The sequence below is a fragment of the Lepisma saccharinum genome, chromosome 8, assembly GCF_977018435.1.
Source record: "Lepisma saccharinum chromosome 8, izLepSacc3.1, whole genome shotgun sequence".
Classification (NCBI taxonomy): domain Eukaryota; kingdom Metazoa; phylum Arthropoda; class Insecta; order Zygentoma; family Lepismatidae; genus Lepisma; species Lepisma saccharinum.
The window spans coordinates 72886943-72914037 of NC_139236.1; the positions used below are offsets into that span (position 1 = coordinate 72886943).

Consider the following 27095-nt stretch of genomic DNA (forward strand, 5'->3'; position numbering starts at 1 on the left):
ATTACAAATCCAATCGAAGCACTGATTTTAACACACCATATTTCACCCTGAATGTATCTCCCATGGTTAAAATTCAAAACAGCTATAAATTTTACGGCAGGAATGTGTGTTCACCAAAAAAAAAAAAAAAAAAAATGCATGTCACCATTGGGAAGATGTTATATGTGAAAAAAAATTTCACACAAACCAAATTTAAGAATTGTACTGTATAAGCTGTAACAGCACACAGACAACAATGGTGATGATTGTTATGTGGTACAAAATCTGCTGGGGCATTGCATTTCGTGTGGGGCAGTTCACACATAAAATGTAAGGTTCTAGACACAAGATTGGATTAAAATACTCATAATAAACTGATTTCATAGAATTATTAAGAACTTTGAGGTGTCTGCTAACAAATGAAAAAACTTGAGTATGACGACAGCCTCCATGCATGAAAGAAAACGTGTTATGTGTGCGATGCTTTAAAACTCTAGCAAAGTTTGAATTCATATGTCTCTCAAGCATATAGGATACAGATCTCCATTCGCTACGATACTTGGCGGCAAACGGCCCAGCATCAGCGATTGCCCAGGGTTTCCCGGTGAACGGGTCCGCGACAGTCGCACGCTACAGTTCTGTTTTTTTTTTTTCGCTCTCCCTGCCTTCGCTCCCTTTCCCTTTCTGTTGCAGACTGACGCCAGTATAATCCTCCCTCGGAAGTTGTGTTGTGTCCATGTGTTGAAGATTGTGGCTTAATATGGCACCACAAAAGTTTACATTACAACAAAGGATTTATCTTGTCGAGCGTTACTTAGGAAAGAGGAATTGTGGAGAAGTGCGACGATGTTTTGCAATGAAATTTTCTGTGGAAAGAAAAATGGGGAAATCTAAAAAAATAAAGTATACAAAGACAATCCGCACACCATCCGTGAGTTAAAAGAGAGTATTGTACGAAAAATCGGGAGAATTACAGTAGACGAACTTGCACGTGTAAATGCAAATTTCCTTCGGAGATGCCAGTAACGTGTTGCAGCAGAGGGACATCATTTTCAACACCTTCAACAGAACACCTTCTTTAGTCAAGGTTAGTACACAATATAAAAACTGTAATTTTAATAGCAGACTCTAGCAACTGTCGCGGACCCGTTCACCGGGAAAGACAAGCGCTGATGCTGGGCCGCTTGCCACTGAGTCTCGTAGCGAATGTCAGGGAATGCTCTGTACATTCACAAACACTAAAACCTTAATGCAATTAAAAACACTAATAATAATCCAGATTAACTTTGTATTTACATGGAGTAGGACCACTTTTTGCGGAATGCCATGATTCTCATGATACTATATACTTGTAATTTGCATCTCAAGAACAGTGAAAGATATTCTCAAAACAGAAGATGCGAGAGATTAGCTCTGATATATTATTTGTAGAAAATAAGTGCAGCTATGTATGTGTGTGTACAATTTCTTCCAAATAATTCTGCAGACAAAAAATTACAGTGATCTTAGCAAATCCCTTTTGGTAACTATCAAGCTAATTTTTATCACCATGTTTCTTCTATTTGTTTCACCCATTGGTAGCTTTGAGAATTCAATCAAAAGGCCACACAAGCTGCTAACATTCTCTGCATCAGCAAACGTATAGATCCATTCCTTAAAACAGGCATGAAGTAAGACAAAAAATCATGACAATTATTGTGGATAATTCACCTCAACCTAACTTGAGCATCTTAAGCACCAGTCAAATCGTCCATTACTATCTGTACTTGCTTTTCTCAAATATGTTGCATGTTTCTAAGGGAAGGAATTGTACTAATGCTGTTAACTGTTTTCTTAGAATTTTGGATAAAATCAATATCCTGTGGTGTAACAGACTTCGAGGGCCAAGGTCAACCAACTGGGCATAACTCGCACATGCCTCAGTAGAGATGGATGATCACGAAACCACTTGACGTGTGGTCAGCATGATGAACCCCTAGTATTTGTAGGTTTCCATGACCAGGCTACACTACTCATTCGTAGCTTACCAATTCCCTAATGGTGGTAGGTGCCACCTACATACACTAGCAGAAATCTCACCAAAAGCCCTGATGCCTTAGACTCCACATAAATGCAAAATGAACAACTTATTGTCACCATTCACAAAAAGCCATTTGTCTCGGGTCATATGGTCACAGTAGTCAAGGAGATCATTATGTGGACTTTGTGTTTTTCTATATAGGTGAATTTAAATAGGCTTGGTGCCATGAATTTAAAATATTAACCCTAGACTCCCAAATGACAATGATTCCACAATAAGATTCCACCAAGATTCTCTTTTCACATGCCTGCAAAGATAACTATAATAGCTGCCATGGTGTCTGAAAATGTTAACCTGGCACCTGTATTTTCAAATTCAATGCTAAAAAATATTTCGAGTTCGCTTATGGAAATTTCCATTACCTTATTTTGCATGTTTTTTTTAATGTTTGTGGGTTTTCTGTATAACATGTATCATTAAATCAGAATAGTAAACATGGCATTATATTTTATGTTCACTTATGCTAGCAGAATTTTAAAACCTGCAGCGATATGGTAGAGTCGGCCATGTAATAGAATGTATTGCATAGTTATTCATGCTGTTACCAGTTGAGCCTTCATTAGGAATTCCGACTGGCGCAAGAATTAATTACTTTTAATCCAATCTTGTATTAATTAATACATTAAATGTTTTAAGATCATATTTCAAAATGTGTAGCCTTATCTTAGTTGAATTCACGGCTTTCTTAGACAAAGAAAAAATGATGGCTCCCGAGGAAAGGGGCCGGCACCTGAATTAGTAATAGTATTTTCTACCCCCGTATATGAGAATTCTTTCACAGCTTTTTTAATGTTTGAATGTACATCTATGGTAACCAAGTTCATTTTTCTCCACATGAACCATTACATCATGTGGCACTACTACTGTATTCAATTTGTTATTCTCAGAGAATACATATATTTCAAATTTACTTGAATTTAATGCTCTGACTTTATATTCCTTTTCTCTTATGGTTAGTAAGTGATCAGGATGAATGGTGATTATAAAAAAGATGAAAGAGCACACACAAAGAAACGCTCGTACTTTCTGGCAGTAAGATTATTTTTACCACACCAACACCATTCTGCACCATATGCCCAAGTACTAAAAACATAAAACTCCCTCTAGTTGGGTAATCTTGCAAACAAAAAGTAAGCACATCAAGTCCACAAATGCTTCTGTAAGCTCTCACAAAGACAACTTTTGTTTAAACCTGAGAAGAAAACTTTTCATGCAGTATTTCTTTTGTATTGTATAACTTTTCATGCAGTGTTTCTTTTGTATTGTATAACTTTTCATGCAGTGTTTCTTTTGTATTGTATCTTGTAGTTAAGTTTTGAGTGCGTAACATACATGCATTTTATAAGTTGCATATTTGAGTAATTGAAAAGTGTATGTGGCTATCTTGCACAAGGGTTGATATTTTACCTAACAAAAGAAATGTCATGTGAAAACAAGGTTAACACCATGCACTACTTATGCGACACCAGCATTAATTCAATCAACAAGCTTCAAAAAAAAAAAAAAAAAAAATGCAAGTCAAACATGTAGCCATCACCTAAATTGATATATCATATGAGCTGGCATGAGTGGGATGGGGAAAAAGTGTCATGCATATGTCAACTCTTTTTAGTTTAAACACAATGTTCATTTGAATATTCAAGTATTTAACATGTGAAAGTTGAAGGTCGTTATTGTGGCTGAAGTATCCGAGCAGTAGAAATGTGGATTTTATATAAAGACGTTCATGTTATAATCTGTAAAATTGATTTAAAAAAGGACAAAAATATTACCTTGTGGAAACATTTATTTTTAAAATCAAAATTGTTTGTTACTTATTAAAATGACAGTTTACTTAACCTCAAACCTTCTCAATAAATACAAAAATGATGCATTTCTTCAAGTCTCTGTGGACTCCTTAGAAGGGAATAGCAACCCTCTGTGTGTCCATGGACGACTGGTTAATACAAATCCCTATCTTACAACAGAACACAATACACAATGGGTTTTTGGGGACCCAAAAAAAATAATCCAGAGACAGAGAATTGTACAAAGTACACAAAAAGCCACATCCAGATATAAATGAAGACACATGTCGACCTGGAGTTTGTTTAATGGGTAATTTAGGAAACTTTCCCTGGCTTACAATACTTAACTAGTACAAGTATAGGAAATGGAATAGATAATGTAGGCTACAACAGAATTTCAGTGGTATGCATACATTGAAGACTATCCACAATATATGTACAGTGCTTTTATTCTAATAGTGATGAAAACTGTTAAAATGAATAGGGACTATTAGTAGTGCATACATACAAAAAGGACATCCATGCAACGATGTGCAAAATTATGAAAGTTATCAACTACAGATACTGATAAGCCAAATCAAATACCATTGTGCTGGAACCAACCATCAATTGTGCACATATCAACTCTTGAACATCTAGAAACTGTGAATAAATGATCAACTTCATTATATCATTTTCCTCCAGTTCCCAAATTGAATTATTCTCGAAAAAAACATGTGGCTATCAAAATGATGCCAATTAACAGCGAGTCTAAAATCAGTAGATGGTTAATTGAAAACGACTCTCTACACAATGAAAGTTCTTTGTTCAGGAGGCTCTCATTTCGAAAATCAACTATCTATCTTCAAACAAGTTTCAAATAGCCTATATCCCTACGTATTCCATACACAAAATTTAAGAAATTTACATAATCTTACACAGGTACTCCTCCGAAGATTATCGAAGACTTCAATTTATATCGATTTCCTTGCGAATGCTATTGGCAGGTTCAGAACAGTTACAAATTTGATGAATATTACATCGAATTCAATACGTTTGGCATATATGTCTGGACTGTTTGTCATTCACACGTCTGCAATCTCATACTGCATGCTTAACACAAACTAACTCCAGTAGTTCGTTTTACTGGGAGTCGATATTATGTGCATATACACACACACATAAAAATTGTATCTGAGGAACCATCAGAATGGTTAAGTTTCGCCAACTTCAACAACTAACTTTCCACAAAGCTCTCCCGGCAAAAACAAGTCTTTGCCTTGGATCGCACTGCAAATGCCAACCAACCAAGATCCACCCAAGGAGCGATCTTCCTCACCGATTGAACTCCATGGGATGTGCGTTATTTAGAAATTTCCTATACACACCGAAGCGTGCACAACTACAATTCATATCAAAAGTATTGTTCCTTTAACATTACGCGTCTGCAGGCTAGTCTACCTACCTTCGAGAAGCCGGCGGGCAAAACATGGTTCGCATTTTAATAGGCACTTAAATCCGCTTCCTCACAGGGCCAAAAGACCATACTTAATCGTAACCATCAACTACTTCGTCAACATTATAACTTCCTTGAGAATAAAATATAGATGAACAAAAGCAGTCATTGGTTATCAATTGAAAGAAGAAATGGGTCACCCGGCAAGTTTCTCTTCGAGGTATTGATCCAGAATTACGGCACTTACCTTGTAACTTGACAGAAACAAAGACTGGCCACGCTTCCTTTGATTCCAACTTCAGTATTCACTTCTTCGACCAGATTCACACAAATACCACACACACTAAAGTACTATCCACTAAGAGCTAAAATAAATGCATCCAGTTAAATGCTTCATGAAACAATAATTTATAAGTTCAAGTACACTAATTTGGCCTTAAACAAAACACTCCAACAAACACGAAGAATCTCTCCTACTTCACGAAAATGGTGTCTGGTCTCGTGAGATCTCGTGTGAAGATTCAGTAACGAGATTTCACGAGACCAATCAGCTGAACAGTGTTTGCATTTAATAGGAAGTTCGAGATCGAGACAGAACTATTTTTCCAACGTCAACAAATTTGTGAATACCAGTGGACTCTATTATTTTTTGTGCTTTTTCATTAAGCATCTTAAAAAACAATTGTTAAATCAATATTCTAAAGAAACGTCATACGACTACACATAAGTTTACAACAAGCGACATAATTATTCGAAAATATCAAGTTAGAAAGATTACGCAGTCAATCAAAAGGGTCGACGAATTTTGCTGAAGGTCGAGCAGGCTTATTCAGTAATTGCTGTAGGCGTTTATCGCCTAAATATAATGAATTGTCAATAAGCATTACTTGTTGCACAATATTTGTAGCATGGCTGATGTAAAATCCTTAGAACACCCCACACTTAAGGTAAGTCATTATAAAAAAAATAATTTAAAAACAGTGATGGCTGGCATTTGCAACTGTATATTTCAAAGTTATTTTGTTGGACAAAAGTTTATGTAATTCGTATAGTTATATTCAAAGCAAAAAGTTCGTAAAAAAATAAATATGACTAACGTTTATCGTGTAAAAATGGGAGGGGTTTAAAAAAAGCGTTCAATATAGAAGCAAGCTACAAGGGTTGGTGCATAGGATTTTTTTTAACCAATTCCCTTCTTAGTTCATTATGGGTCGACTCTCATTTCTGTGTAGAAATGAAGACACATTTAAACTATTTTTCAGGTTACTGAACTAAACATGATTATATTTAGTGGTCTATGTAAGACCTGCGATGCTTATGTGAAATTTGAGATGAAATTGTGCGTTAAATTTACACTGCTACTAAGCGATTAATATCTATTTCAAACCACGATCAGCTTCTGAACGAATTTCTTGAGAGAACATGAAAATTATGGCACTTGCAGTTAGAACTGTTTGTGCGACACTTCAAAAGAAATATTTGCTACAAGCTACCATATGCTACCTAAATCAGTGTTGCTTTAGAGTGCTGTAGTCCTATATTAAATAACGGAAGAGTGTATTATTGTAAATTTAGAGGGGAGTTCTCGCTTCTTGGTTTTGGAATGGCAAATGAATTATTGCCTTAACAAATGAAAATTGGTTAAGGTATGAGCATAATTGAAGTCCATTAAAATTTAGGTTCAAAGTTAATTCACGAGATTTGTGCTTCACAAGAGTTATTTATGAACCTACAGAAGATATGAGTCTTTAGAAATTCCTCCTTTTTTTCACTTGAAACCATTCCACAGTAAGTTACTAGTAAATACTTAACCAAAATCACAATGTGTTTCATTATTGTAATTCTATGTTTCATAAACTAAAACTAACATGATGTACGTGTCTACTTATACATTTGATCCTGTCAGGTTCCATATGAATTGCTGAACAAGAAGTTCAGAGCTGCCCAAAAGCAGTTAGATAGAGAGGTTTCGCATGTTCAAGCTGCTGCATTGGAAATAGATCGGGGACTTCAGTCACCAACTGTAGAGGCAAAGGAAATAACACATCTACTTGGAGGTATGGTGGAGCGTTTGCAGCTTCTCAAGCGTAAGGTAAGCTTATGTTTGTTATTGTCATTTGGTATTCCTTACAATAATTTGCTTCTTCGTATTGTTCTCTAGTGATAGTTTAGCAGCCTACATGTACAGTCTGCATGGAAAGTATTGATGCCAACAGCATTTACGTCAATTATTTTCGCGTTTTTACATAGGACCACCTATCTCCTAAACGACACCGTGTAAAGAGTTGTCGTTCATGGGCAGTAAACTACCACCTGCGATCTTCCTTTGTTCGTAGCTGCAAGTTTCAACTCGCTCAGTTTCGAATGGGAGACGTTGTTGTACGTGCGCACGTGCGTGTGGTATTTCCTGTGAATTTTGGGCTGTTGTGTTGGTGTTCTGAGTTGATTTTGTGTGTGAAACGATGCCTTACAACATATTGAAGCCTGGTGATACTGAGCAGGTGATTGCCTTGTTTAGAGCAGGCATAAAAAGCACAGAACTCGCGACACAAACAGGCGTGAACCTGAGAACAGTACAACGTTTGGTGAAACGCTTCAAGGAGGAAGGTGGGGTCAAAATGCCTTGCCCAAAACCTAAGTCTGGTCGGCCTAGGAAAGTGTCTGAAAAAACACTGCACATCATGAAAAGGCAGCTAAGGAACCAACCTTCGTTAACAGCTAGGGAACTGAAAGAAAAAAATCCTCTGTTGCTTGATAATGTGTCCCTCCGGACAATTCAGGAGAAGATCCATGATGACTTAGGGCTACGCAGTTACAGAGCTCGCCCGAAACCTCGCCTTACAGAGAAGCATCGTAAGAAAAGACGGGATTTCTGTAAGAAATACAGTACCTGGACTGTTCATGACTGGAAAGAAGTGTTGTGGAGTGATGAAGCCACTTTCTTTGTTACTGGTAGTGGTTCCAAGCGAGTGTACCGTTCTCCCGGTGATGATCCCACCCTTCCTCAGTACACACATCCAACTATAAAACACCCTCCCATTATTATGGTCTGGGGTTCCTTTAGTTATGGTGGTGTAGGAGAGTTAGTTATTCTTCCTAAAAACCAGACCATGAATCAGTACTCCTATTTTGAGCTCTTAAATGATGTTTTGGAAGTGTCCTTTGAAAAAAGTGGAGCATCTTTTTTTATGCAGGATAGGGCTCCTTGTCACACAGCCAAAAGTGTGGTTTCATGGCTCAAAGATGCTTCCGTCCCTTATTTTGATGATTGGCCAGGACAAAGCCCCGACCTCAACACAATTGAAAACCTGTGGTCTATCATGAAGCGACGTTTAAGGAACAGGGACACATCTACACTCCTTAAGCTAGATGCTGCCATAAGGGACATTTGGGTCAATCTGCCAGTTAATCTCCTCCAAAGCCTGGCTTTGAGTGTTCCAAAATGACTGACAGAATGCCGGAAGCATAAAGGAGGGTCGACAAAATACTGACTACAAGGTGAGTAGTACAACATTGATTTTGTTGTTTGTTTGGTGTATACATCTGTTGTGGTTCTTGCTTTCACTGGTGTGGCATCAATACTTTCCATGCAGACTGTACAGTTTTCTGATGCCTGAATTACAGGAGCTGATAATTAAAATTAAAAGTATGGACTAGAAGTTGGCTCTAAAGAAAATGTGGTAATCAAGGTGTACTCAACAAATGAACTCGGGTGTGTACATTCATACATGACATTCTAAGGATTTATTCATTAAAAAAAATGTTCAACTAAATATGTCAAACATTTAATACATTGGCAATAATATGGATTTTGATAAGAATGTACAATACCGGAACCTTCCGTAATTTCTATAGCTACTAGTTCTTATACTCATGAAATACGTAGTCCCGATGAAGTATCTGAGTTTAACATGTGGGGGTAACGTGTTGAAATTGTTAATTGATGTGTAGAAGTTGTAAAATAAGCTCTTCAATTAACGCGATCGTTCTCCGTATACAAGCATGGAGACCATGTTTGTTCAACGTAGCGTTTACTTGTTCAGTAATCTGTGTGTGTGAGGAAGATGGCGACTTTGAAGGTAGGAATAAAGTTATTTCTTTCGTAAGTTTTTTTTAGTAACTTTTAGTTGGATACATATTAATACAGTGCATTCATTCATAATTCATTCAGTCAATAATTTAGGACACTTGATAACGAATGTGTAATTAAAATTTTTCGCTCAAGTGCTACGAAACCGACATTTTTTTACGGTGCCCCACAAACCATTCATGCATAGCCCCAAAAACCATTCACTCATAGCCCCACAAGCCATTCACAGTAAGGTTAGGTTAGGCAAACATAGTTAAAATTTCATTCTAAAACGTAAAATATTGAAATAACCATTGTTTTATTACAAAAATCGGGAAGGGCTCCGGTATTGTAAATTTGCTCCTGGATTTACATTATTGGTTAATCACATTTGTGTGTACAAATCTCATCCCTTTGGATAAATTTCTAAATTTTAATGAACGTGATTGCACATCATCTTGGTTACTTTTTCAGGACTCTGATGGCGTAGTGGCAACGTTGTTGCCTTGTAATTGAGGAGTCCCGGGTTTGATACCTGGTGAAGGCACATTGTACAGTGGTTCAGATCCCACTTAAAACTTTAGGTTCAGTACCGATTAGCCTATCTGTGCATAAGTGGACTTAAACAGCAGTATCAGTTACTTTTTCTTTCATCAAGCAGCAAACAGAAACAACCAACACTAGGAAACCACAAACAATTGCTTTCCCTGTTCCACAGAATCTAGTAGAGAGAGCCAGTTGGAATTAGAACATGATCTAGGTCATCTTTTTACCTATTGAAGCAAGGTAGAAATTGTTCATTACCATCCATTTATGTTTGATTGTTATAAATTTTGTAGAAGAAAGGTGCGAGTACATTGTGACAAGTTCTCTACATGACAATTATCCTGTTAATTGCTTTTTGAAATTCACACTGTGTAATCCTTTTAGAGCCAACTAACGGCCAACAACACATTCAGCACATTCATTTTTTTTTATTAGGCTGAAGAGAGCATATCTGAAGAGCTGGAAGCCGCATATGTGTGCAAACGTCGCTTGGAACATCTGAAGGAACACTCATCATCACATCCAACAACCTTGAACTTGTGGCGCAGACGTCGCTTAGACCGGATGCTTGTTGAGTATTTTTTGCGAAGAGGTTACTATGGTGCAGCTCTGCAGTTGTCAAAGAACTCCGACCTTAAGGACTTAACAAACATCGACGTGTTCCTTGTATCTCGCGAGGTGGAACAGAGCCTAGCCCAGCATCAGACTGGGAAGTGTTTGGCTTGGTGCCATGACAATAAGAGCAAGCTTCGCAAGTTGAAGAGTACCATGGAGTTCAACTTGCGTATTCAGGAGTTTGTGGAGCTTATAAAAGCAGATCGCAGGATAGATGCTGTCAAGTAAGTTGTATCAATTGGTTACCCACTTATTGGTATGGGCATCAGGAGAGGGTGGGGCTGGGGTGGATCTTAATGTGGTTTGCTTTCACTGTTACCTAGATATTCTCAATCTATGTAAGTATATTTAACCCTCCATCATCCGCGTCCTCATTGCAGCTAGAGTGTCCTGCGCTCGGCACTCTGTGCCGCCTCATCAAAACTAATGTTATTTACGTGAATTATTGATGCAAATCGAGGATGTATTACACCAACACTTAACTGGATATCAGGCTTAATATACATGAACTCAAACATATCCATTTCGGAATTTTTTATCAGCAATTAAAAGAAAAGTAAAAAGAAATGAAAGAGTCTCATAGAATTACAAGCTTGGACTCTTGAAGCAAATGCATCAAATATTATTCTAAAAGTAACTAAAAATTTGCCATATAATGAAGGCACTAAAAAATTAACTCACCATTGACAAAAATATCAAAGTATTTTCCAAAAAACTTCAACGTATTTTTCAAATCTAGTTGAAATCGTACAACTTATATGGGCATACAAAAGAACTATTTGTTCCAAAACTCTTTCAAAATCTTACTGACTCGCAGTAAAAGCAATCAAATGTGGAAGAAACTTACAAAATATTTTTAAAATGTTCTAATCTCAATTTGTTTCTCGTACTCTTACGAGGTATACGTAAGAAAATACATGCTGACTCAAATACTATAAGGAACCGAATGTTGTTACTTTTCAATATAGTTATTTTGACAACTCTGACATCTTGTATGGGTACTGCAATGGTTTTTGAATACAAATAATTTGCATTCGAACAATGTACCGTGGTCTTATTCTTCTTATTTGACCCAAATTCATGGCTGGCATGCTGTGATTTAAGATATGAAACTTTCCCGTGTGCGGTTTTGGGTGCCGCCAAAGGAGGCTGGTCACTTCAGAGGCGTGTAAGCAACTGAAAGAACGACAGAAAAAAGGCGTCAACTCCTCTTATGTTTTCGAGGGAATAGTGAAGATAAGATACCTACAGGTTTCCCGACCATTATTGTGCTGGTAAGAAAAGTAATTCAATTTTTTTAAAAAAGGCGGCACTTAGTGCCGCTGCGCGTGTTACGGAGGATTCAACAACTGATAAAATCTAGACAACAGCTAAAGCAAAGTGTACAAAGATTCACGTGAATGCTCTACAAGGAATTCTAAGCATATGCAATTTTTCAGTTTTTGGAATACCAAAGCTGTTTCTTAAAAGATGGGGAAAAGTTGAAAACAGCTGTCCTGGCATTGGCCAGAGATTCAGCTGAGCCTTAAGCATTTCCATAAGACCAACACTCCGAAGCCACAGACAAAAAAACTTTCCCTGATAATTTTTCTCTTCCAAATGTAATTTACTTCAATTATTCCGAAAATAAAGTAGAAGTGAATAAGACCCCATGTTTGGTTATGACAGGAGATGTCAATTTAACAGTATGGGCACATGGAACTTCCAACTTTCACATTCATTTCATATATTCTCAGTCGATTTGTTATCTTCCTGTGCAATTGTGAATATCCTTACACAATGGGATCTTGAACTTTCCAGCGTTACTGGGAATTGCTCCTCATGACAAAATTACGTTGATCGTTATAGGAAAAAAAATTACTAATACACAATTGTATATTCTCCCAGAAGCAGTATGGTGGTTTTAATTATGCAAGTCATTATGCTGTGAAAGCCTACATAACTTAATTTTGTTTTCCAGGCATGCCAGGAAGTATTTCTCTAGTTTTGAAGATGACCAGCTACAGGATGTGCAGCACTGCATGGCTCTTCTTGCATTTCCTACAAATACAGGTACAACTGCTTATACAGTAGCGCAGGGTGTCCCGTAAGTCATTTTGCCACACTTTCACCACACGATAGTAAGTAGCTGAGTTTGTATAGTACTTTCAGTTCAGAGGTCTGTGTTTTATGATGGTGTTGGTAGTAAAATAGGCTTTCAGTTCTTATACAATTAGATAGAAATTCCGTAACTATAATTTATTCAGATATTGATTTCACTGGCTCGCCGGCGAGGCTGTACATTGATATTATATTCATTTCATAATAGACCAAGTACAACAAAGTATATGGTTAATTTTGCTCGTAGTTGTAGTTGCTGATTTCAGGCTGGTTCGATAGATGTCACTTGTATCTATGGTCAAATTATTTTGTTATTAGTTTGCAATCTTTAAAATTGGTTGCCAAAGTTGGTGGGACTGTTCTTGTTCTTGCTCTGTGTGTACAGTTGGATTGTTCTGATGGATTTCATAGGTTTCTATCATGAACAAGTGTAACTAACTAACCAAATGTATGTATGAAAGAAACCTACACAATTGTATATTTTGGGGATATTTTTTTAACACAAAAATTAATCAAGCAGGTTTATTTTTTCTCCGGTATTAGTAACAGTAATAAGACACCCAAAAGAATTTATTTGGCTTGTAATGTAAAGACTTTGAATCTTGTATTTGGAATCAAGAGTCTGGGAATAGCCTGAAAACAGCAATGCAAGTGCCTCTATCCTCCCTAGCATCCGTGTTTACTATCAAAAGCTGCTTTTAGATGACTGATAATGCATAACATTACCATAGCAAACAATGTTAAAAGGTAAGTCTCACATAAATTGGATGGTGAAAAATAAACAGTTTTTTTTATTTCCTAATTACAGCACAATTAGTATGTTGTGATAGAAATATACATGCACTACTGTCTAGGCATGCAACTTTTTAAATATTTCCCAATTTTCAAAGCTGCCTGTGTTCATCAGGGAAGGGTAAGGGATTATAACCAGTGGTCAGAAGTAGCGTCACTACAGTAGCTAGATACAAAATCTGTAGCTGTAGTGACGCTACATTTTGAAAATTGTAGCGGTAGTGAAGCTACAAAATTCCTGTATTTGTAGCGAGAATTTTGCTACAGCTACATTTTTCTCAGCATTTTGAGGTGAATTTTGAATGTGGCAACAACGTCAGAAAAAAATTGACAATGACCCTTAATTTTGCAGGAAATTCATAAAAACAAAGTCTACTATTACATTAAAATACAGATTATCTAGATTGTAGGTTATAGATATCTGCATGTTATTTAATTAGTATCTGAATAATTCAGATATCCAGATAACTAACTGACATATATGAATATATTCCAGCTAGCAGCTACATTTTTTTGATCTGCATCACTATTTTGGGGGAGGAACATGCCTCATTTGTTGCACCGCTGGAAAAAAGTGCCTCATTTCATCACCCCCGGAACAAATCCTGTGGATATCCATGGTGTAAGAGACACCAAAATGTCATTAATTGCTGTGTGAAACACAAGTTGCAGTGCAAAAACTAGCCATGGATTTTCCACTGCACTGACAAAGGAATAGTGCCAGCAATAAATGGCTCAGTACGTTAACAGCATTGATCATTGTCAGTATATAGGATCTCACCAGTAAGAAATTATTGTAACAAGAATGAAAGAGTTTCTGGAATTACAATTATTTTCGCGATAATATTTGTTCACAAATTTTAAAATTACAATATGTTTAGAACACTCGGGTTTACACAACAGTTTCCTCAATATATTGTATCATATTGTAAAAAGTACGTACAAGTTATTGACTTTCCTGCAGAAACGACAATTTTCTTTAGTTAATATAGGGTCATTCCACGTCAAATCATCCAGGCCATGTCACCCACCAACTCCGATTTTGATGAAATTCGGTATGCTTATAGAACTTTTGATGATGATTACAAAAATGACAACTTTTTTGAGTTTGGTCAAGGGGTTCAGAAATTACACGTTATTAAAAATCTCCGTGTACGCCACTTGCGGCTCCACTTTGAATGACACGCATTAGGTTATAAATGATAGTGTCTTCTCTCAGGTTTGCCGTAGAAACTTAGTTTGTTTTTGTTTGCTCAGGATAGTGTAAGCTTTCATTTAAATAAGGTTTCAGATCAGTTGTCAATAATCATGTATTTTATGTATAGTTTCATGTATTTTTTTAGAAAAATAAATGACTAACTTCAAGAGCGAATTTCGTGCAATGCCCCCCCTTCAATTTCCCCCAAATTTTATATACAGGTAGCTCAGAGTGTGTACTGATGCCTGATGGAAAAATTGGGATGGGCGGTTCAGAGACAGGGTGATAAAAAAATAATTTGCATTAAAAGTTAATCTTATTAGAAATGCTTATGTATTTAGCACAAAGTCTCAAGTACAATATGTTTTGAGGTATAATATTCAAAATTTCTGTTCACTATGTGTAAAGGTAAGCATAGGCGTAACCTGGCGGGGGCAAAGGGAAGCATTTGCCCCGTCTAAAATTAATAGATTAATTAAAAATTAAAAGTTAAATATATTTTGTGAACCTCCTGGCACTTGAGGATCAAACAAAAAAAGAGTAATTATTGTGATTTTTCAAATGTATTTAGCAAGTAATCTTTGACACTATTCTTATGGGATGGAAAACTTTGTGATTCTCTCAACCCAAAGACAGTTCCCAAGTTACGCCCATGAACATAGTAGCTAATAATACTTACTCTATTGTACTCTATGCATTTCCAAAATTTCATGCACTATAAATTGAGCCGTTCACATTTGCTGTTCCCAACTCTAAAGAAATATATATCTGTACCTACTCTGGATGCTACGTAAAAGGATTGTCTTGGAATTGCTGGTGTGGCAAGGAAGCTATGCTTTGTTGCATGCTAACTTCATCCACGATTTACTTCAATTCATATCTAATTGTATGTGAAAACATCAGTGTTTTAGGTGAACTGTCGAGCTAGGAAAAAAGTCATTGTCGAAGGAGTTGATATTTGGATCTTGTTGTACTTGGAATGGAGGAGAAAGAAGTAGGTGCAAGTGGAATCATTGACACTATGACAATATAAATAATACAATGTCATAACTACATTTGAAAATGGTTAAGCTAAGTCCAAAGTTCCACATTTGTGCAATATTTATAATAATTTAGTCATATGATTGCTCAAAATTTTATTCAAATAATACAATTAAATGTATGAAATTACTACTTAAACCTATTCCATTAAATATGATGTTTAAAAAAGCCAATTTGTATATCATGACAAAATTATCAAATTGTGAAATATTCTGAATTCATATTCATAACAGTTATTTTTGACTGACAAAAAGAAAAACAAATATTTTAAATCATATGTGTTCTTTCTGACAAGAAAGATATGATACTTTCAAATTTATAATTAAATTTCTTGAAATTATGTACATTTGCATTGGCATCAAGGTTTATATACAAAGGTCAACTCTTTAAAATTGTTCACTGTATAATATGATGTCATACTTGGTATTTTGTATCAACATTCAAAAAATGGTATTTGTAATCATTAGATAAGTATATTGTGATATACATAGTAAAATAGCTGTATAGGAGCAAATATGTACATTTACTAAACAAACATTCAAGGTGTTAAGCAGTTATGGACAAAAATATAAAACAAAAACAATTGAAGATAACTCATACTAAAAAATCTGGCTTGAACTAGTTGCTCTAATACTAGTTGTCTGTGACTTTAAAAGGAATCTCAAGATGGATTGGACATAAATAAAAATGTGACGATTGGTGAAGGTTTGATATCATTAAAAATCTGGATATTTTGAGAGATTATACTTGATAAGTTAATCTTTAATAGTTTGTTTAAACTATATGGAGACATTTTGTTGATAACAGAAGCTTGGAAATGCTTTTATAATGGAATAATCTGTAAAACGAAAAAGAAAAGATTTGGAACTGGTGAAAAGTGCCTAGTTTAATAATTGGGAGCAAGAAATTATTATCTGCTGGCATCTGCATTAACTAGCTAGTAAATGAATATTGCATTATCTAAAATGAAATGTTATGAGAAATAAGACTAAGTGAGTGTAATATTTTCTGCATTTTTGATGTGAACAAGCCAAATGTGAAGTTTTGAAAATTGAAGGAAGCCATCTTGTGGACCTGATTGAGGAATCTGACATGTTGTGTGTGCTCAGATGTAGAACTGACGCATTCCCAAATATTTAGAGAAGGACTTGCTCTGCCTCGCAAGGAGACAGTAAAGAAGTGTTTTCTTCATATAAATGTTCTTTCAAATAATTGCATAATTTGATGCTATTGTAATTTTTGTTGTTTCTAGTTTTTCTTTCATTTTTATCAATATAATAATTATAAAGTTATCAGTATATGTAAATTTAAATTTCCTTTCCAATATAGCACCATAGCTGCTACCTATTGCGCTGATACTGAGTTTGAATTATACTGACCAACTTGGTTAAACTTAGATTATGAGACTCAAATGGTACAATTATTGGATAGGAAAGAATAAGTTATTGAGTTGTGAATATTCTTGTTTCTCATATTAGTTTCAATACCTAACATTATGGAGAAGGAGATCACATTGGCTGACATTGTGATGATGCTCAAATCGCAGCAGGAAGGTATCTCTGCAGTGCAAGGTCAGATGAAAGAAAGCATTGAAGCCAGTAAAGCTCAAAGTAAGGAACTTAGAGAAATTAAGGTAGATATTTCACAGTTCCGTAAGGAATGCTTAGATAGAACAGAAAAGTTAGAAAAGAAAGTTCAATTACTGGATCAAAGGATGAATGATGAGCTAGTTTATCTTGCTGCGGATATGGATAAAAAATTAGACGATACAGTTAGTAATTTATCCAAACAGTTTACTTCTCAACTGGATCAATGTCTTGAGGTTTGTGCTCAGTGTAGTGTATCACTTGGTACATTAAGTAATGATCTAATTAAGTTACGAAGTGAAACCAAGTATGCTAATTCAACTGAACCACAGGTTGATGTCAAATCTATTGGCATACAACATGATGAGGTTGATAAAGAAGTTATGTCTAGCAGTGCAAGGCATATTATTATCACTCGTGTTCCAGAGAATGATGCAATTAGGAGTGATGTTGATAGTGATAAGTCAGTGGATATTAGTACAAGGCATAAGTTGCATGATGTAAATAATAAAGACAATATCAACTCTTCTTTGGAATTAGGTGTTAAGAATGCACTTCTACAAATAGAAACCAATATCATGAGTGTAGTTAATAATGCATTATCACCAGTATCAACTCATGATATAAGAGCAGTTAAAAATACAGCTAAAGCACAGCGTGACTTTAAACCTCGAATGAGTTCTCACACTGTAAATCAGAGACAATCTACAGTTGGGAATAAAGATGAAGTTTGTCATGGTTCACCTAAAAGTAGTCTTGTTAGACATAATATAGGAGTGAATACTGAATCTGAGATGTATAATAGTACAGATTCAGATCATGATAGAGTAAGTATGCTTAGTGGTCCATACCGAAATACAAGATTAGCATCTAAGCGTCGAAAATTGAGGAAGAACAAATCAGTTGCTAATAATAATGTTGATGACAAAATTTCATATGCACAACATGATGCTGGTCATATGACTAATGTTAGTCATTCAGTAGATGTTCCATTGACTAATTGTAATAAGAGTCAAATTAAAGTTCTCATTAAACCACAGGACTTGAGGCATTTCCCTCATTTTGATGGGATATCTTTAGAGTTTGCACCATCGGAATTCTTAGAAAAAGTAGAGGAAAACCTAGATATTTATGACATCAAAGAAAGTCAATTCTTGAAGTACATACCAAAACTTCTAACTGATTTTGCTAGAACTTGGTACTTAGAAGTAAAGAATCAGTTTACCACTTATTCTGAATTTAAAGAGGCTTTTTTGGCACATTATCAGAATGACCGCTGGAAATCAGTAAAGTTGACTCAAACTTTGAATTCTCCTTTTACAAAAGAGAGTAATGTAAGCCTGTTACAATATGCAAATAAGAACTACAAAATTTTGAAGTCTACTCAGCCTCATGCTGAAGAACCTCATTTGATAGCACAATTAGCCTCATTATTACCACACAGGATTAGTGAACACATGGTGATTAATAACGTACGTACATTGCACCAAACGTTGCAAGTAATTGAAAATTTTCAATCTTTAAGAAATAATCCTGCACGGTTCAATGACATGAACAGAAATAATTATAATCCAAAGAATAAGGCTAGAGTAGCAAATGTCTCATGTGCTAATGATCAAAATAGAAATAAGGATAGGTATTCTAGTAAATCCTATAGAAATTCTAGGACTTTTAATAAAAATAATAACAAACAATCATCTTCTGATGTTGGTAATAGAGTTCAACAGCAGCATGATAAACAATCATGTGATACAAGGATGCAAACCACAGTATGCAGAGAGAGCAATAACAATGGTCCTGGTTATGATAAAATAGAATATTACCAATCAGATAGTGATGGTGGCCGTAGCAAAACTAGTGACGGTGGCCGTAGCAAAACTTATAGAAACTCTGTTTATACTCGGAGTTCAGCTTCTAATTGGAGACTCCAAAGCCAATAACAAAATTAAATTTAGGAATCAAATTAAATATTTAAGTAATCATATACATGATATTTATTTATTTATTTTGTAATGTAAAATTAGTGATCTTGTGCAGAAGTTTCTTGCCCAAGTTAGACAAGTGCAAGTTGATGTTTCTTTAGCTTCTATATCTTACATAGATGTAGTAACTGCTTAACACATCAACTTAAAAGGGTGGTTGGTTGGGAGTATCTTCTAGACTGTTGGTCTAGGGAGGTATATTTGGCCACAGTACTACTGTTCATTTTGATGGACAAAAATACTATATAATATTTTGAAGTACAAGTTTGTGATTTATTTTATGCACAGTTCAGTTGCATGATCATTATATTTAAGTTTATTAGACTTAAATATAACTCCGCACGTTTGTGGGAAACTTGGCATTATTATGCACAACAAAAGCAAATTTTTAAAACACTTTAATAGTTCATCTATGTAACAAACTTGAATAGCTGGTGAAAGATCTTACCCAAGATGTTAGTTAAGTAATGGTAGTGTACCAAGAATGTAAGTGCATTTAAAATGCTTATATACGAGAATTATTTTATTTGCTATTAGGGAATTGTTAAGTCAATAATTCCTGAAGATGAATTGTTTCCTCGTATATTTTATGAAGTTGGCATGTAGCAGAGACATCCACTAGATGATCCAAGCTCGTCACTCATAATTCCATGCTACAGTTGCATGAAAGCATTGTGAAGTGTTCACGTAAAGGCAATAGTAAGTCCTATTGTGACACTTAATGTAGAAATATTTATTATATGAATATATATATATTTCTTTTTATGATGCACATGTATCTCTGGTGCTTTATCAAGTTTGGATTCTTCCAACAGTAATCGTGTAGTGTTGATAGGTTAGGTATTTATGATTTCAAATACACTTATCAAGCTAAGCCACACGATGATGCTGCTATATATATATGATGATTGAAGGTTGACTATTTCCACATCTTAGGGGTATAAATTTATGAAGGAAAAATACATATTAAGACCAGTTATACTAGTTTTTTCAGGGAATGTAATGTTCCATTTATGTTATAATATAAATGTACTTAATTACATAAGTGATTACTCTGAAATCACACATGACTACGTTAAAAAGATTTTAGTCAATTAAGCCTCAGAGATATATTATTTTCTCAATGCACTTGAACAACAACAATTAACAACGTTAATTTGTGATTTATTTTGACAGCATATTAAATGACTTTGACATGATCATACGATATCTTTGCACTTGAAGATATTATAGTAATGAGCTTTCACAAGGTATTGTCAGTGTGATGTCATTCTCTATAAGTGTGATCTATATTAAGAGTAGACACAGATTGATTAATTATTTGACGATTTCAGATAGTATTTTCTCAATTGCAAACTCAAAGCAATTCTGATAATCAAAAATTGATTCATGGTTGTAAATTCTTTTTAATACACACATGTATATGTTTGACAGTGTTATGCATCTGAGATTATGTATCCAATATTTATGTTCATACTTCATAAATGTATAATGCAATATTTTCAAACATATTACAAAACATGATAATGATATCTTAACTGATAACATATTGTTTATTTTGTTGGTTTGAAGGACAAAAGATACTGCTTTGTTTCACAACCATACCCATGAGGGTTGGTTGGTTAAGTTCTTCTCTTAGACTGTTGCTTAAGGGAGGTACTGTGAGTCACAGTACTTTATGCATAATTTTTCGTTTGTCAGATGTCAATGTCAAAATTTTTTCGTGTTTCTTTCCTTGAGTCTGAAACTTTAGTTCAGGTATGAAGTATTCATGTGTAGAGTTTGCCTTAAGTTGATCTTCGTAATCCGACATTGGTCCTCATTCATATATCTTGATCCTTAGTTGTGATTAGCTGTGGAAAAATTCAATATAACAAATATTCTTTGTTATGTGTATTTTGGAGTGCAAAAAAAAATGTATAATATAATGTGATAGCATGTGCATAATAGATTTTAATGCTAAGATTTAGCTGTGGCTTAAAAACATTTTATAGAGCTCTGAGATTCCAAGAGTTGAATTGTAGGCTCAAATAGAAATAAACTTGACAAGAAGCAAAGACGTTTTGATCTAAGCTTAAGTCAAGTAGTAGGTTCCTTTAAAATGCTAGAATGCATTATGGCTCCAAAATGTGTTCACAAAGGGCAGAATAGAAAATTCGTGCCGTGACACTGTGAGTTCAGGAACAACAGTTATTTATGTTTTATAATTTTTGTGCGCACATCATAATTTATACATTTCTTGCATGAATTGATTTGTGATATAAGAAATCTTATTTTTGGCACTCCATAAATCTGAGGAATGGACAAATGGACAAATGGATGAATACCCAATGGGAAACTTAGTTGGATCATAGGTAACTTACTCTACATATAAAAAATTATAATTAATATATTTTTGGCTAAATAAAGATTAATATAGAAATTATGCTCTCAGATTAAGAATGAAGTTCTTAATGGTGCTTCATTGGTTCATAATAAATAAAAATGTTATGTAGCTACATTGTGTTATGTAAAAATGGTTCATATGGAACTTCACTAGATAATAATTGTTGGTATGTAGAACTTGATTTTTTTTAAAATTTTGTTTTGCAACATTATTATGTACTAAAAACTCATTATGTGTAGTTGCACTGTATTGGTTCATGATGAACAAGTTCTGATTGTATTGTTGGAAAACAAATATTCAGTTATATTCAGATGATTATAATGGTAAACATGAAAACAGTTTGTAAATATAGAGGCATTATATTAATTATTATATGTTAAAAGTCTCAGTAGTGCTCAGATCTGTTGTTGTGGGTTCGTCCTTTGTTGAGCGCCAGTATGACAATATAAATAATACAATGTCATAACTACATTTGAAAATGGTTAAGCTAAGTCCAAAGTTCCACATTTGTGCAATATTTATAATAATTTAGTCATATGATTGCTCAAAATTTTATTCAAATAATACAATTAAATGTATGAAATTACTACTTAAACCTATTCCATTAAATATGATGTTTAAAAAAGCCAATTTGTATATCATGACAAAATTATCAAATTGTGAAATATTCTGAATTCATATTCATAACAGTTATTTTTGACTGACAAAAAGAAAAACAAATATTTTAAATCATATGTGTTCTTTCTGACAAGAAAGATATGATACTTTCAAATTTATAATTAAATTTCTTGAAATTATGTACATTTGCATTGGCATCAAGGTTTATATACAAAGGTCAACTCTTTAAAATTGTTCACTGTATAATATGATGTCATACTTGGTATTTTGTATCAACATTCAAAAAATGGTATTTGTAATCATTAGATAAGTATATTGTGATATACATAGTAAAATAGCTGTATAGGAGCAAATATGTACATTTACTAAACAAACATTCAAGGTGTTAAGCAGTTATGGACAAAAATATAAAACAAAAACAATTGAAGATAACTCATACTAAAAAATCTGGCTTGAACTAGTTGCTCTAATACTAGTTGTCTGTGACTTTAAAAGGAATCTCAAGATGGATTGGACATAAATAAAAATGTGACGATTGGTGAAGGTTTGATATCATTAAAAATCTGGATATTTTGAGAGATTATACTTGATAAGTTAATCTTTAATAGTTTGTTTAAACTATATGGAGACATTTTGTTGATAACAGAAGCTTGGAAATGCTTTTATAATGGAATAATCTGTAAAACGAAAAAGAAAAGATTTGGAACTGGTGAAAAGTGCCTAGTTTAATAATTGGGAGCAAGAAATTATTATCTGCTGGCATCTGCATTAACTAGCTAGTAAATGAATATTGCATTATCTAAAATGAAATGTTATGAGAAATAAGACTAAGTGAGTGTAATATTTTCTGCATTTTTGATGTGAACAAGCCAAATGTGAAGTTTTGAAAATTGAAGGAAGCCATCTTGTGGACCTGATTGAGGAATCTGACATGTTGTGTGTGCTCAGATGTAGAACTGACGCATTCCCAAATATTTAGAGAAGGACTTGCTCTGCCTCGCAAGGAGACAGTAAAGAAGTGTTTTCTTCATATAAATGTTCTTTCAAATAATTGCATAATTTGATGCTATTGTAATTTTTGTTGTTTCTAGTTTTTCTTTCATTTTTATCAATATAATAATTATAAAGTTATCAGTATATGTAAATTTAAATTTCCTTTCCAATATAGCACCATAGCTGCTACCTATTGCGCTGATACTGAGTTTGAATTATACTGACCAACTTGGTTAAAACACCATATTCAAAATACCGTGGTCAGCATACAAATGATTTCTTAATTAAAATCGTTCAAGCAAAGTTGACTCTGTGTTTCATCATTTATTTGCAGTAGTAATGGAAGTATATGAAGACATATTATGTACTAGAAACGCAATTTGTAATTTTTACACAAATCAATGTTCATTAACTGTAAGTTTCTTTCACAGGAACTGTAAAGTAACTCACAGTTATTTTCAAAGTACCAGTAACTGTAACAGAGTTACTTTCGAATGAGTAACTGTAACTTGGTTACTTGTAAAAAGTAACTTACCGAACACTGTAAATAGCCTGTAGCCTAAGTTAAAAAAACAGTGCATACTTAATCTTCCTGGTCCTGTTGTATAGTACTTTGCAATCGCTGACACATTGTATTGCGGGTTGTTGTCATTTCACCTTACGTGATTAATAAGAAATTTATGCCTCTAATACTATTTCTACGGAATCTATCATTGCTGCATTTGTTACTTGATACTGTAGATGTCTATACAAGTCTTCTAAGTGTTCCAACCACCCCATCACAAGGAAGTTTTCTGTGGCATGTGTCAAAAAGAAGTTGCATTTCGAAAAACTTCAATCAGCACAAATGTGTGTTATTTATTCTTACTTCATATTACGTATTCCCGTGAAGAGTAACAAAAAAAAATTCCATATTGAGATAAAATGCACAAAAGGAATGTTCTCGAAGAAAATTTGCTAAACTTGGGAATGCTAATAATGATGATTATAAAATTTGCTAAACTTGGGAATGCTAATGATGATAATTACAATTTTTTAGAAAAAATGAAGACAGTTTACACTAACTTAGATACAGTGGAACCTCGATTTTACGTTGTTCAGGGGACCAAGCTGAAAAAACTTAAATGCGAGAAAGTGTAAAACCGAGGAAAATTTCTTAGCAATTTGCTATGTTGGGACCACCAAGATTGAATGTAAAATGCAGGAAAATATAAAATCGAAGAACTTGAAATCAGGGTTCCACTGCAATTATTATTTGTAAATTTTAATTAATCTATAAATTTTGGATGGGGCAAATGTTTCCCATTGTCCCCGCCAGGTAATGCCTATGCTTACCTTTACACATAGTGAACAGAAATTTTGAATATTATACCTCAAAACATATTGTACTTGAGACTTTGTGCTAAATACATAGGCATTTCTAATAAGATTATCTTTTAATGCAAATAATTTTTTTATCACCCTGTCTCTGAACCGCCCATCCCAATTTTTCCATCAGGCATCAGTACACACTCTGAGCTACCTGTATATAAAATTTGGGGGAAATTGAAGTGGGTGCATTGCACAAAATTTGATCTTGAAGTTAGTCATTTATTTTTCTAAAAAAATATATGAAACTGTACATAAAATACATGATTATTGACACACTGATCTCAAACTATATTTAAATGAAAGCTTACACTATCCTGAGCAAACAAAAACAAACTTGAAGTTTCTACGGCAAACCTGAGAGAAGACACTATCATTTATAACCTAATGCGTGTCATTCAAAGTGGAGCCGCAAGTGGCGTACACAGAGATTTTTAATAACGCGTAATTTCTGAACCCCTTGACCAAACTCAAAAAAGTTGTCATTTTTGTAATTATCATCAAAAGTTCTATAAGTATACCGAATTTCATCAAAATTGGAGATGGTGGGTGACATTTTCACAAAATTCTGGATGATTTGACATGGAATGACAATATACATAGTTTTCAAATTCATTTATTTTTCATAGTTTTCAAATTCATGTATTTTTCCTACTTTTGCGTCACTTTTCTGTAACTTTTGTTAATCATGACATCATCCTCATCATCCTTTGCCGTTTCCTGCCTCTGACTGGGTCGGCATAGAAGTAAAGCCTCTCCATTATTTTCTGGTCTTCCATCACTCCTTTTTTTCCACGGTGTTCCAATCTTGCCCACTTCTCCTAACACTCTCCACTATCTGCTCTTGCACAGACATCTTGGTCTCCCCCTTGGCCTTATTCCCACCCCTTGTGCATTATAATCTTTTACTAGTAGTCTTTCTTCACCCATCCTCTTCATGTGCCCGAACCATCTCATCTGTGCCTGATCTATCCTGTCCTGAAGCTTCACCACACCCACTGTCTGTCGGATCTCCTCATTCCTTATTCTATCCCTTCTAGTCTTCTCCCATAGACTCCTTAAAAATTCGTCTCCACTCCCTGCATCTTTTTCTTGTCTATCTACATCATGTAATTATTTGCACATATTATGTGTTATATATTACCTTCTTGCATTTCATAGGTACATCCCTGTTCCATGTTAATCTTCAAACTCTTTGATATAGTCCACCACCCATTTGTCCTCTTTTGTTTATCTCCCCATCTATTCTTCAACTCTTCTCAATCATGACAATGAGAATGAATGGTTTATTTAATTATTCTCTTATCTATAGTCGCTTTCTGCCACTTTCGGCTAATTGTCAGAACGAGGAAGAATGATGAGGAGTGTGGGGAATGGAGAAGCAGGAGGATGCCATCCTCCCAACTTGGCGTCTTTCGTAGTTTTTGTTTTGAGTCCATTTTATGCATAGATAAGCTGATCGAGACTGGATCTGAGCCACTATGTGCCTCTGCTGGGTATCGAACCTGGAGCCCTTTTTTAAACAAAGGGCCCCAGGTACTTTTCATTCAAAATTCTGCCTTCATATCAGTCTATTAAATAATGAAATATTTATTCGCAAGAAAAATATGTTGATGTGAACATAAATACGTAATTCTACCAAAATTCATTTGTGAATAGTTGTAATCATTAATTTGGGCAACACCCTAATTGCAATATTCATATATCAAATTTGAATTGAAAACTTGCATAGGTATGTTATTCTCAAAAACTATAGTAAAAATAAGTAACTGAAGTAACACTGCTATCAAAATTATAGAATCATGATAATAAATAACAGCATCTATTTACCAGTAGTAGGTGATTTTTTAATATCCACATGGTTGTTTTTAAGTTTTTTTTATGCAGAAGTAGCTCAAAAAGTAGCAGAGTAGCGAACAGGAATAGCATAGCGAGCTACTTTTTGGTAATTGTAACTGTAGCGAAGCTAAATTTTTGTAAGATTAGCGATAGCTGTAGAGAAGCTACTTTTAAAATGTAGCGTTCTGATCACTGGATAACAAGTGAAAAGTTTAGAAAAAAATAAATATTACTTATCGCGGGAAGTGGGTGATAACATGGATGGCCACAATCGTCTGTATACTTCTCTTCCCTGATGAAGAATCCAGGTTAATTTGGAAATATTTAAAAGGTACGTGTCTAGTCAGTAGTCCTTGTACATTTCTATTGTAACATTTTTGGTGTAGTCAGGTTGGCTACAAACAAGCAGAAATGTAATTCCCCAACTTTTCCAGGACAAAATTTACATTTTCCCCTGACAATTACAAACTAAACTAAATCCATGTTTTTGCAAATGGAAATAATAAACTCACACAGGTCCAAATATGGATTTGATGGTACCATTATTACCTTCTATGAAATTGACTTAATTTCTCTATTCTCTATGATTTGAATTCAAACAACAAAATAGTGATTTTGGAAAATTATTACAATTCACAAGCTAGGGAAGGATTACTGAATTTTATCATACGCAGTAAGTTT

General features: G+C 34.5%; 2 protein-coding genes across 5 annotated transcripts in view; one reads left to right on the forward strand and one right to left on the reverse strand.

Moving 5' to 3' along the window:
• CtBP (C-terminal binding protein) overlaps nucleotides 1-5770 on the reverse strand; it is a 111842-nt gene extending 106072 nt beyond the window's left edge. Inside the window, exon 1 of one of the 3 annotated variants that reach the window (XM_083126915.1) lies at nucleotides 5529-5770. The gene's annotated coding sequence lies outside the window, so the exon portion shown is untranslated. Of the gene's footprint in view, nucleotides 1-5290; nucleotides 5404-5528 lie in introns of those variants that run through there. The other 2 variants (XM_083126918.1, XM_083126917.1) reach the window with 2 other exon arrangements.
• Nucleotides 5771-5815: 45 nt separating this feature from the next.
• The window catches only part of Kaz (E3 ubiquitin-protein transferase Katazuke), a 29365-nt gene continuing 8085 nt past the window's right edge, over nucleotides 5816-27095 (forward strand). The window contains exons 1-4 of one of the 2 annotated variants that reach the window (XM_083126919.1): nucleotides 5816-6228; nucleotides 7188-7373; nucleotides 10332-10735; nucleotides 12472-12563. In XM_083126919.1, coding sequence (XP_082983045.1) covers nucleotides 6190-6228; nucleotides 7188-7373; nucleotides 10332-10735; nucleotides 12472-12563 — 721 coding nt within the window. In that variant the 5' untranslated portion in view covers nucleotides 5816-6189. Of the gene's footprint in view, nucleotides 6229-6523; nucleotides 6544-7187; nucleotides 7374-10331; nucleotides 10736-12471; nucleotides 12564-27095 lie in introns of those variants that run through there. The other variant, XM_083126920.1, reaches the window with a different exon arrangement.